The sequence below is a fragment of the Vigna angularis genome, chromosome 7 (assembly GCF_016808095.1).
Source record: "Vigna angularis cultivar LongXiaoDou No.4 chromosome 7, ASM1680809v1, whole genome shotgun sequence".
Lineage (NCBI taxonomy): Eukaryota > Viridiplantae > Streptophyta > Magnoliopsida > Fabales > Fabaceae > Vigna > Vigna angularis.
The window spans coordinates 27,550,665-27,563,824 of record NC_068976.1 but is presented as its reverse complement, the minus strand read 5'-3'; the positions used below and the strand labels follow the sequence as shown (position 1 = coordinate 27,563,824).

General features: G+C 31.6%; 1 protein-coding gene and 1 non-coding gene across 2 annotated transcripts; one reads left to right on the top strand and one right to left on the bottom strand.

Annotated features, from left to right (window-relative positions):
• Nucleotides 1-631: 631 nt before the first annotated feature.
• On the bottom strand, nt 632-9,074 carry LOC108338378 (sister chromatid cohesion protein SCC4). The gene is made up of 13 exons (XM_017575219.2): nt 8,640-9,074; nt 8,401-8,552; nt 6,417-6,558; nt 6,037-6,153; nt 5,097-5,598; nt 4,359-4,397; nt 4,137-4,258; nt 3,765-3,911; nt 3,456-3,545; nt 3,233-3,357; nt 2,441-2,646; nt 1,340-1,464; nt 632-1,253 (listed from the first exon to the last, which is right to left on the bottom strand). Exons 1-13 carry the CDS (start codon nt 8,850-8,852, stop codon nt 1,065-1,067), a joined length of 2,169 nt encoding a protein of 722 aa, XP_017430708.2. The 5' UTR covers nt 8,853-9,074; the 3' UTR covers nt 632-1,064.
• A 101-nt stretch (nt 9,075-9,175) lies between these two features.
• Nucleotides 9,176-9,248, top strand: TRNAF-GAA (transfer RNA phenylalanine (anticodon GAA)). The gene has a single exon. It is a non-coding gene; the product is annotated as a tRNA-Phe (tRNA).
• The last annotated feature ends 3,912 nt before the right edge of the window (nt 9,249-13,160 follow it).

Here is a 13,160-nt window from a genome sequence, read left to right as displayed (position 1 = left end):
CACTTTTTTTATTGAATGCATATAACATTTATAGATTTATTTTATGGACAACTTTCATTTCTAAAAAACAGCATGGCATAACAAATTTAGATAAATATAACACATTTTTAAACTTCCAAGTAAAATATAACACATTATTAAACTTCCAAGCAAAATTTATTACCAGATATATAAGATTACATTTTCCTGTCTCATTCAATAAAATTGCACAATCTCAAACTATACACTTGCAGTTCGGTTACGTCCCTTGAAACTTAGTCCTTTTTTTTCCACACATTTTACAAAAGCTAATTTTCCTAATTCAATGTCTAGCTTGCCTTTTGCTAACAACGATGACTATTACTCCAGTTTAACACCAGAATATTGTCAACTCACTCCACAACAAGGTAGTATTCCCACAACCCACAAAAGTAGATAGCAGGTCAGAAGCACTGTCACACTCTGAGATGACCGAGTGGATAATTGAAGCCAATTTTTACAACATTCGAACAATCAAATATACACATTTAAGCTTCGAACATTCTGTACTGAATAACCATGAACAACAACTGCAAAAAGACCAAAGCAAATGAAGTTCCTTTTGTAAACAAGTAGATATGATTAATTTTGACAAAGAACAAAACATTTCATCTTGATGTAGTGTACATGAATTTCTATTTCAGTAAAACCATTGCAATTAATTTACATATAACATCTTCAAATAAGAAAGCATACTGACTTCTTTGAATTGAAAAATGCTATAAACAGCTGAACAAACACAATCCTAAGGACCTGCCTTAAAAAACCTATTCTACTTTTTTTTTTCTCTCTTTCGGTACAAAAAGAATAAAATAGAAATAAACATCTATTCTAAATGTTAATTGGTAACTTCTAATATCTATTCCATCTATAACTTATGCAAAACATTCTAATTAACTGTACAGAATCTTTTACAGTGATGCGCGTGAAAAGAGGGCTTGCTGGAAACCCTATCTGCTAAACTCTTCAACCCACTTGGACCTTGGACCAATAGCTTGCAACTAATTCACAAAAATTATAATGGTTTTGCCTGCACAAGGAACACACTAAAGTCTCCGTTTTCCACGTCTTCTGGTGTCTATATCAACAAATCTTGACGATGAAGGAGCAGGCATGGCTGCCGACAGACCAATAGATTCTGGGATATCAAGATTGACTCCCAGAGCTGGGTCTATCATTGCACGCTTGATGTCCAAATCGTTTAATTGGTGGACTTGAAGTCTTATTTTGTCAATCTGTTGATCAATGTGGTGAAATAAACAATAAATAACTAAATCCAAAAGACATACCGCATACCGATTCTTTGTCGAGATGAACTTACTATTTCAATATGATAAATGGAGGCATGTGCATCAGCAAGCCTCCTCTGCAAATCTTCTGTTTTTTTTGCCTGATACTCCATATTCTCCATTTCGTTTCCCCTTTCACATAATTCTTTATATAAAGCTACAAGAACCAGGAAGTATATTTGAACATTTTTAAATAAAAGAAACCTAATAAGAAACGTTGAGATACATACAATTAAGGACGACCATTTTAAAAACAGGAATATATATATATATATATATATATATATATATATATATATATATATATATATATATGATAAAAAATAGATTTTAAGTCTAACTCAATCCTATAAAACCGGCTTGTAAGTGAGGTTTACACCCACTTATATATTATAAATGGGTCGTATCTCTAGTCGATGTGAGACTTCCAACACACCTTCCACACGCCGAGGTACATACATCTCGAGTGGATATTAATGTGAGACTAGACATTAATGGTGGTCCGAAAGTGGCCCGATAGCATGTGGAACAATATGTCCACACAAATCTCACTATGATAGGCTTTAACCTAGCTCTGATACCATGATAAGAAGTAAACTTTAAGTCTAACTCAACCCTACAAAACCGGCTTGTAAGGTGAAGTTTGCACCCACTTATATATATTATAAATTGGTCTTATCTCTAGTCGATGTAAGACTTCCAATATTATATATATAGAGAGATGATATAATAAATATATAAATAGAAAGTGGGAGAGCACTTAGTGCATGATGCTCCCACTTGATGGGGTTTGGGAAAGGTAAGATGGGCACAGCCATACACCTGCCAATGGAGAAACTGATTCTAGGATTTGAACCAGCAACCTCCAATTAAATATACCGTATAAAGCCACGACACCATGCCAGAAATTGAACAATTTAATTATTATCCCAGTTACATACCAGCCAATCTACACAAGGTTTATCATAAAAAAGTTCAAACCAAAAATGAGCACAATAAATAAGCAAGAAACGCATGACACTCAGATGGCAATCTAAGTACTCGTCAACAAATTATGCAACTAGGGAGCACTTAAAGTCATAATAGATTTGTTGCATTCACAAACTAGGTAGTCTTAGATAAGATAAAAGTACCGGTCAAAACAGATAGCACCCAAATCTGAGTAGGAATATCATAAAGTTTCTTTGCTAAAGTCAAAGAAGATCTCAATATCTCCCTGGCTTGTACGGTGTCACGTAATGCAAGGGCCAAACTGCCTAGGATTGTTAAATACTGTGAAACAAGTTGAAGGTTTCCCAAATATGTATGCGTCAGCTGCAATCCCCTTGCCAGGCGATTTCTGCAACAAATTTGCAACTTAGACAAAGGAAGAAGTAGAATTTATATATGTCAGATGGAGGTAAGAGATCAGTCGCAAGTGAGATTCCATTCTGGAGATTACTTACTTTTGAGGTCCATTTAACAGTCAAATCCGTTACATTACATGACATAATCATTTAAAGAAACATCCACCAACTAAGGTGTAGAACTCATTGCACCGGTTCTTTTATATGAATGAAACCCAACAGAAGGCATAGTAATTCTTCCCATATCCATGTTTCAAAAACTGACGCAACGAAGTAATCCAGTCAATAGTTCAACCGGGGATCTTAATATATAACAAAATTATTATAATGAATAAAATAAATGCAAGTAAAGTGCATTTTTCCAATTTGGATGCATAGTTAAAATAAGCTAAATTAAATATTTCTTCATTGCTAATTTTTTATTGTAATTTACCAGTTCAAGGTGTTGTCAATATTTTTATAAACATATGTACTAACAAATTTACTGTTAAATTAAAAAATAACAAACAAATACATTAAACTCTAGATTGTAAGCTCAACATCTGTGCAGGTTATTCCATTAGTTATTTAAAAACTTACCTTGCTTCTTGTAGATCCTGTTGCTTCATCAATAAAAGACCATAAGCAAAAAGAACACCTGTCTTTTCTCTAACTCCTACAAAAGAATCCATTACTCCATAAACTGGGCCGATCAAATCAAGTGCCTGAGGGAAAAATATAATTCAATAAAAAATCTCCTGGAATTAAACTACTTCAAAAATATGTAGAACCAATTTAATTTGTGTTAGAAGCATTTCTCCACCTGTGAAGAAGATTCAGCATCACCAATGCAGATGTAAGAGACAGCTGCATAAACTTGGCACATAGCTTGCATTGATTTGCTGTCTGTAAGCTACACAGAAATATATAGTCATTGCTTGGATACTATGAAGTTATCTTCATCAACAATTTATAACAAGCTCTACAGACAAAAACATTAATATATATGTAGCATGCCAAATCAGCATATATATGTGTCAAAATTATCAAAACTGCAGAAACTACATCTTGTTCACTACTAAAATATCCCATCTATGTTATAGAGATGTCATATGCATATATATATATATACCTTCACTGCCTCAATATAATGAAAAGCAGCTTCGTTGTAACAGCCAACTGAATGAGCATATTGACCTCTAAGCATCTCAATGATGCATTCACACGCCTGTAATATGGTTGGAAACCGCATGAACCAATTTTTCATCTGTACCAAAGCCTGAAAAATTGCAGTGGTATTAATTAACTATTTCAATTCCGGAATGTAATGGAATACCACCTTATAAATCCACACGAACAAGAAAAATATCAGCAGAAGCAAGCCAGTTAACAAGGTGGATTATTATTTATCAGTAGCGATTTTGAAATTGTATGGAATAAATGCAAACTATCATGTCTTCTCATCCTTGGTGCTGACAAAATATACCATAGGAAGATAACCAACCTCTTGTGCTTCAACAAATTCTGCTCGTGTGAGTTCAATAGCCACTTTGTTTTCAAGAAATTGAACTAGTAGCATTAAGTACACACCAGCCATCCAGATAGAAGAGTGTTGTAAATCCACTTCTGGTAAAAAAGAAGGTTCAACAAAATTGCATTAGAAATTCTTCATTGCATGACAGCCTAAGCATCTCACAGCAGACAAGCTAGGAATAACAAATCTCACCTCTAACACCATCAGTAATTCCAAGCTTTACTAATTCATCTGCAAGGAAGTACTTGAAAATATGAATAACTTTATATAATTAAATGATTTTACATATGTTGGCCATTTTAACATATAGACCTAAATACTTTAGTACCGTTCCAAAATAAAACCTTTTATGTATGACAACTAATAACCATTAGCATAGAAATTTGTAAAATACATTATTTACAATATTTACAATGTGAGACACTATTACAGAAGAAGATATATTATTTTCATAAGGAAAATAATTTCAAAGTGGCTACAACTTCACTCTCTAAAGTAGGCCATAAAACAGCTGCGACTAACATGGAAATCCATTTGAATAACAGAAACAACTCAACTCATCAATCGTGCAATCAGAACAAATAATTCAACAGAGTAATGTTTCTAATATGTTGATGGTTCATAAGACATTTCACATTAAATCCTAGCTAAGAAAACTATAAACAGGACATTTTATGGTTTTGATTGGACATATAGAATAGTTGAAAACTGAGATGGTGGAACTGCAAGTAAAAGGGCATAAATCAGACAACATCAAAAATTATCACAGGGCTATTTGGACAGCAAAATACAAATTGATTTCACATGAGAAATCATTATTTTGTACTTAAAAGAAGTAGCAGATGTACTTTCAAGAAAGCAATAAATTGGAACAAACCCAAATGATGATGAAAAAAACACACAAACTCACTAAAAAAGCTGTTGAACAACCTTGTATTATATGCATCCCAGATTGTATGCGTTTAGCACATTCCTTAAAAAGTCCCTTTGGGCGCCCAAATACAACAACTATTAGATCAACTAATGCATAGACAGCACTTTTAGGAAGCCATTCACCATCAATGGGAGGAGGTGCTAATTGAAGCTTATCTCCTATAGTCCTTCTGACATTCCCAAAATAAACTGGTTGCAGTGATTCCTGCCCAATTAAATTCAATCCAGTCATGCTGCTGAGTTGCTCCTTAATCATTGTTTGCTTTCTAGATAATGCTGTCCTATCCCTGTAGTGAAGGTCAGACCGTGAGAGACTTTGATCTAGAACTTCAAGCTCCTTCACTAGCTCCTGTATTTGCTGTGTTTGCTGTATATCAAACTTCATGGCAGCATCCAGATTGTCTACATGAGGTGCAGCATTCTTGTAATCACATAGTCGCAATCGGTAGAATATGTGAAGTAATTCGTTATAAAATAGTAAGCCAGGGCATTGTCTTCGCTGAGAAGTGTTAGGATGCAAGAGAGAAAATAAATTAGAGCAAAGGTATAAAAAAAATCATGATATATCTCACTTAGGCCTTGTTCTTTTGAGTGGATTTGTGGGAGTGGATTTGAAGGGATTTGAGAGGATTTGAAGATAAAAAATTTTGTCGTTTATTTGAGTGAATTTGGAAGTAAATGAGAGTGAATTTGGAAATAAAATTTGTGAAAATTAGTATAGAATTGTATTGACGTGACAAATTAAAAAAATTTATTTCCAAATTCACTCTCATTTACCTCCAAATTCACTCAAATAAACGACAAAAAAATTTATCTTCAAATCCCCTCAAATCCACTCAAAAGAACAAGACCTTAAAAACATGCAGTCTCTACAGTTGTGCATTCTCTGCACAAAGAAAACTAAAAAAGTAAGAAGCGAAAGAACATTTGCACTCACTTTATGTAGATCGATTAACTCCCAAATCTCGTTGCATTTATTAACAGCTTGCTCTACCAAATTATCATCATCCCATTGCATGAGTCGGACATGCAATATTGAAGTGGCAAAAAACATCTGCTCCATTGTCATAAAACAAGAAATTACACAACAGAGCTGATGGGCAATATTATATTAAACTCATAATGGAGTGCCCTTTGTTTTAGCAAAGTAGAGAGTTAATAGTTGAACACACAATAGATGTGAAAGACAACAAACTTCCAGAAGGTTCTATCTATTAGAGATAGAAATTCACCAACTAATTGGTGGCAAACGAAGAGAAGGAAGAAAAAACATGTCTTTTCACGTAAGTTGTAAATTTGTAACTTTTGACAGCATACCTGCAACTCTGGCAAGCATACTTCAGTAGCAGAGACATATCCACACTCTAAGGCAGAGATTGAACCCTGGTAGTCCCCTTCAATAGATAAAGCATTTGCAAGCTGTGAATTGAAGTTGCAAGACCACAACTTCATTGAAATCCTTCAAAAAAATAAACTAGACACCATGAATACGTAGCACCAGTAGGGACAGTAGTTGTAGTAGCAGCCTTAGTCAGACTTGAAAAAGGTAAGGGAAGAGATTAAAATAGGGAAGAAATTCTGATTGACTCTAGAAATAAATTATTGAAACAAATACAATAATTAATAATTATTCATCCCATCCCTACTATATCTCCATAGTCCCAATAATTAATAGTAATTCCTCATATCTCAACACCCCTTCAAGCTGGTGAACAGATATTTACCATTTGCAGCTTGAATGTAAGATCATAAAACCGCATTGTAAGGAGACCCTTCGTAAACAAATCTACTAATTGAAGCCCTAATGGGATATTGGAATCAGTTATAAGACCATTATCCAGTTTTTCTTTGAAGTTGTATTGGTCTATCTCTATGAGTTTGGTATCATCGTGGACTGAATTGTGAGCAATACAAATATCCTATTATTATCCCAAAAGAGAATTATAGGTATTTCACATTCCACTTGAGGATTATCCAAAAAAAATTCAACCATAAGAAATCATTCACCCCTCATGCCATAGCTTAAAATTTTGCGTTGGTATTGAACTTTGCAACTACATTTTGTTTTTTACTAATTAAAGCCACCAAGTTCCCATCCAAAAACATGCAATATTAGAGATTACAAATAAATTCATATCTATGGTATTGTCCAAACCCATCCAGATGTTGACAAGAATATCCAAATTGATGGGCACGGGTATGGGTAGGTGAATACCCAACTTTTTAAATCGGATATAGAAATAGAATTAGTATGTATATATTGTTTCTTTTTAAATTACTAAAACATTATTAGCTAATTTGGTTATTTATTTTGAGACTTATCCAACTATAACTTTTTCCTTATTATTTATAACAAAAGAAAATATGTGTCAGTTTAACATTGAATTGTTAATAAATACATTTTTTACTACAATCCTTACTTTTTGTAAGAAAAATATTTAATAAACACACGAATGGATGCCAATTATACCTGTCATCCAAAGGGGATGGAGATGAGACACAAATTCCATATCCATTCAGAATGAGTTTATATTTCAGGGACTGTTATTGTTAATATTAGAAAAAGAAAAATATATTTTTAGAGGGCTTGAAAAGATCCATCTCACTCTCATGGTATATATAAGAAAGTTTAATACAAAATACATGATAAATAGAGTAACCTTATAACCTAACACAATATAATGATGATAAAAAAGATAACCCTGTTACTATGATAAATAAGATAACCCTGTAACGATGATAAATAAGATAACCCTGTAACGATGATAAATAAGATAATCCTCTAACGATGATAAATAAGATAATCCTATAACGATGATAAATAAGATAACCCTATAACGATGATAAATATGATAACCCTATAACGATGATAAATATGATAACCCTAGACACACGATATAACGATGATAAATATTCTAACAGTTATAATCAAACCCGCAACTTTCCTATAGTCATCCAATGCAATCCCATCATAGTCAAAACCTAGCATAGCCCACATCACTACAAGCTAATTTCAATTTATGGATAAGCACATTTTCTTCTTATTTTTCTCTCCTAGAAGAAGTTTGTCCAAACAAATGCAATGGCAACAACAGATGGGCATCGTCCAAACTGTGAAGCAAATCATCAGACAATAAAGTGCAGTGACAACAACCATTTATGGTAAGAAGCAAGCACGCTAATAACAAACATTGAAGCTACAACTACGTTTCATTCTCCAAAGTCCAAACCACTAGTTTAAGAAAACTAAAACCTAAACTCAAAATACCAGAGAGAAAGATCTAGGAAAGAGAACACGTACTCGTATCCAACAGATGCAGTGAGCTCAAGTCCCTTGTGCAAGACCTGTTTCTGCGGTGGAATAGCTCCGAGGAGATGGTAACACTGGCTGAGCAAGCTATACGCTCTGCACTTCAATTCGAAGCAAGACGGAATAGACTTCAAAAGCAATTGCTGCAAAAAAGAACCAAAACAGATACCATGAGCAAAGAATTTGAAGAAGTGGAAACTAACAGCAGCGAGAGGGAGAAAAAGACTAACGGAACGTTCGAGGTGGGACTTGGCGTGGTTGACGTTGTGCGAATGGTGGAGGAGAAGTGTGGCAATGCGAAGACGAGTCTTGACCTCAACGATTGGGAAAAACGAAACCTCGCTTTGGCATATGGCTTCCAGGCACTTCACTGCTTTCCCAATTTCTCCTCTCGTCTCGTGGTACTCCGCGAGTCCCCATAGACCCTCGGCCACCGCCTCCATCGAAACGTGATTCTGGTCCTGCTTCTGCGGTTATGCTAATCCTGTTTTGCTCTCTCTCCCTCCAATTCGAAGGCGAAAATTCCACATCCAAATTCAACAACCGCTTTTGCGTTTCGCTTTTCCCGTTTCTCGCTTGCTACTTTGCTTATGCTTAGATGTGAAGTCAAAAGTCAGCCACGAAAAGGAAAAGAAAAGAAACGAAATTTGAAGAAAACAAAAACAGTTCGGCTCTTCGTTCGGTGTCGTGCTTTAATGGGCTTGGGCTATTCGAACCTTAATTTGTTGATATTTATTAATGTAACATTCAACCACGCAAGCAAGTTGCGGGGATAGCTCAGTTGGGAGAGCGTCAGACTGAAGATCTGAAGGTCACGTGTTCGATCCACGTTCACCGCAATCCTAAAAAGCTATTTTTTTTCTGTTTTTCCACTTCGATATGGATGATATTATTTTTACATATTTATTCTATTCATCACATTTTTTTTTTATTTTTCTGATAACTAATTATTCATTGAGCTTTGAATAAACCAATTCATAATAATACATTGATTTCTATTCTTATCTTAATCCATATCGCAATTGACCCCTTCTTTGTTTGGTTATACTTTATTATGGACATAACCTAATATATTAATCTCAAGAGAAATGTTAAATATTTGAAGAATTTTTTTTATATAGTTTTATATGGTTTTTCTGGAAATATCTCAATTTAATTAAAAATTATATTTAACATTCTGAATTTTTCGTTTTAAAGAACTTTAAAGTTAATTTCTTCCGAATGATTTCAATAATATTATATATTTATATATATATATATATATATATATATATATATATATATATATATATATATATTCAAAATCTTATCCGAACTAATTACTTGTAGTTTTAAATTATATTTTAAAATTGTTTTAATTTTAAAAGTTATTTTTATAGAGTTGAATGTGTATAAAACACTTTTATTTCAATTTTTAATATATTTGTTCTCTTGTACTCTTCTTTATTGAAGTAAACATGAGTTTTGTTTACAGAAGAAGGTGTGTTGAAGTGCAAGTCAACCTAGTGCCTTAACAAGTAGTAAATGTGATAATTAATTAACGTATTTAACATATTTTATAAGATGTATTATTTATACTAGTGTTAATTGAGTCCATTGGTCCAAATATCAGTTAACTTTTAAATTATCATGGTTAGTCATGAAGTATTGTAAATAAGTAACTTGTGTAATATCACGGGAATTAAGTAAATATGGGTTGAATACATGTTGACTTAGTAGTCTGACATATATTACATGTCGACTTGGCTGTCTGACATGTATTACATGTCGACTTAGTAGTCTGACATGTATTACATGTCAACTTAGTAGTCAACATATATTTGTCAAGGGATAGATCAATACTAGTATATCCAAGGAATACTTTATCATATAAAGTACAAAAATTAGTGCAACTAACAAATTAGAAATATTATGAGATTGAAAGGTATTTACAATGGTTATTTAACCAAAACTTTTGAGATGTAAATTCACAATGGTTATTTAACCAAAACTTTTGTTCTAATTTATGAATTTGTTTGGATAAATTTATAACTATAAACACTTCTATACAAATATAAATCTATGTAACTTGAAATTATTTTATGTATAATTTAATTTATAAAAGCTCTTTCATTTAGTTTTTAGAAAATTAACTTTTAGTGGGTGCATATATTAATTTCAATTTGTTAAAAAACTTAATTTTTCTTCACTTGTTTGATTGCTCATTTTATAATTATAATTGGATAATTTTTAGCTTTTAATACTAACCAAATAAATCATTTTTTGATTATCTTTTCGTTATATTAGTTTAATTTAAAATAAAAATTACGAAAATAGATAAATTGTTTAAACTTTACGAGATTGGTAACTAATGCTTGCCTCGTACTTGAAAAAATTATATATACATGTTACGACTTTAAATTTCTTCAAAATAAGATGGGCTAATTCTACACTACTTTTTCCATTTTGTTACTTTATTTTGTCTTAATTTGTCATCTAGTTTCAATTTTTGTTGAAAACTTTCACATGATTTTTTTTTTCAATTAAGTTGAATTTTTTTAAAATTTGATCAAATTAGGTTATTATGGTTAGTACTATAGGATGTTAAAAACACGTCACGTCTCAGTTAATAATTTTTTTTAGCTTTTATTTATTTATTTTTATTATTTTTTTTTAATTTTTATATCAGGTTCATACATGATATGTAATATTGAAAATGTTAACATGTCATGTGGCACTGATAATATAATATGATATGTGACATTGACAATGCTAGCATGACACACAATGTTACTTGTCAAGGTAAGTATCACTTGTGAGTATAAATGCAAGTGTAATTTTCTTATATTTAATTTAATCTTTATATATGTTTTTTTATTACATTCAGTTTTTTAAAATAGAACATTTTGAATCAAATTTATTATTTTTATTAATGTTATATAAATATTTATATTTTTGGCTTTTTTATTAGATATTTTGAAATTATTTTTAAACTAATTATAAGAACATTATTGATACCATTTAAATAAATTATTTTAATCTTATAAACTAATATAAATTAATAATATAATAGTTATAAATACTTATATAACGAAACTCAAATTTATTTAATAAATATAATAATATTTATATGATAAATAACAAATTATTGTCTCACTTAAAATAACTGACTTAAAAATATTAAAATTTAAAAATTCAATTTTTATCATATAATTAAAAAATATACAATAATTTAAATTATTAATATATATAAATTAAATTTTTATTATTATTCTTCTTATTATAACAATAAATTAATTTAATATGTAATTATTTAAATTTAATAAGTTAAAAGTTTAATTTTAATAAAAATATTAATATAAAAACCACATAAAATGTCTTTGACGTATAGTACGAAAAGAACCTAATTGAATTTGAATATTTTTTTGAAAATTAAAATTTAATCGAAACAAAAACAAATTCTGAAAACAAATGACTAATTAAGTTTTTTTTTTTAATTTGAACTCAAATTAGTCAATTTTATACGATTTCACTTGAAAAGAAGTCTGAAATCGTTATACATGCATAACTTCTTCGTAGTGCAAGCATGACTTCTTTATGATAAAGTTGTGTCACACAAACACGAGCTATCAATATGTATAAATGTCATAATCCTTAAATTCTGCAGAGAAAGTGGAAGCTAGGTGGAAATGTGAGAATTTAAAAATTTAGAAAGTGAAAGACAGGTGTGAGCAGCAGAGTGGACCGATCGATTTTGACGGTAGTATTTAAGTAAAAATTCTAAATCTGGTGTCACTTTCTGCATGCATTTTCTTCTCCAACTTTCTGAACTCTCATTTTCTCCTCCTTCTCTCTAACTTCTCTCTAAACTATCATCCTTTTCTCCATTGATCCTCACGTTTTTCTTCATCTGATCATTCATTAGATTGTGATTGAGGTTGGCTGGTGGCAGGGGTTCTCTTTTCTAACGATCAAGTGGTGGTTTGAGCTAGTAGGTCTTTCTACTTCTAAGAAAGTCTAGTTTCTGGCACATGCAAACCAAGTTTCTGTTTGCATGTGTTTATCTTCTTCTTCTTCTAAGATCATGATCACGTTGATGATCTTGTGGTTGGTCTGTTTTCTTCAAACAGTGAAATCTTGGCATTTGAGAATTGTTGGTTTTGGGCAAATTTTTGTACTGTGAGTGTTTCTTCTGTTACGAGGTAAGGGAAGCTATTAAATTTAATTGTTTGTGTGATGATTTTGTGTATGTGTGAGATTGAATGATTTGATGATTTGTATATGTTGTATGAATTGTTATATTCTTGGGTTTTGGGTGGTTCTATATAAGTCTGTAGGGGTTATGCAGAATTATGCAGAAAACTAAGTATTCGATGTTGACCGCTCGGTCATGGTCAAAACAATAAGATTTCAATTAGTATTATATTCCTTTGGCTTTATCTGAGTATAACCGTTCGGTCTTAATTGAGTAGGCGACCTTTAATGGCAAATGGTTCTGTATTAATGAGAGGTCTTATCAGGTTGTGTAGTTTTTTGTAAGCTATTATTCTTATACTTTAAACTTTGCACTTGTACTAGGCTTAAAATACGTTCGTTTATTATCAGATAATAGTTTCTGTACATAATTTGGTCTTACTGTTTTAACGTTCGGTTTCCTTAAAAGTATTAGGTTTGATGAATAGTTTGTAGGTTTAATCCTAAGTGTTCGAATTAAGTTGTAAGTATTCGTCTTAGGTTATACCGTTCGGTTTCGTAGTAGTATTTTAGTTGGT

Coding starts and splice junctions, on each gene's coding strand:
- LOC108338378 (XM_017575219.2), bottom strand. CDS start 8,852: ATGGAGGCGGTGGCCGAGGGTCTATGGGGACTCGCGGAGTACCACGAG. Junction 5,599..6,036: donor AGTTAATCGATCTACATAAA/GTGAGTGCAAAT, acceptor AACACTTCTCAG/CGAAGACAATGCCCTGGCTT. Junction 3,358..3,455: donor ATGCTGAATCTTCTTCACAG/GTGGAGAAATGC, acceptor TTTTTCCCTCAG/GCACTTGATTTGATCGGCCC.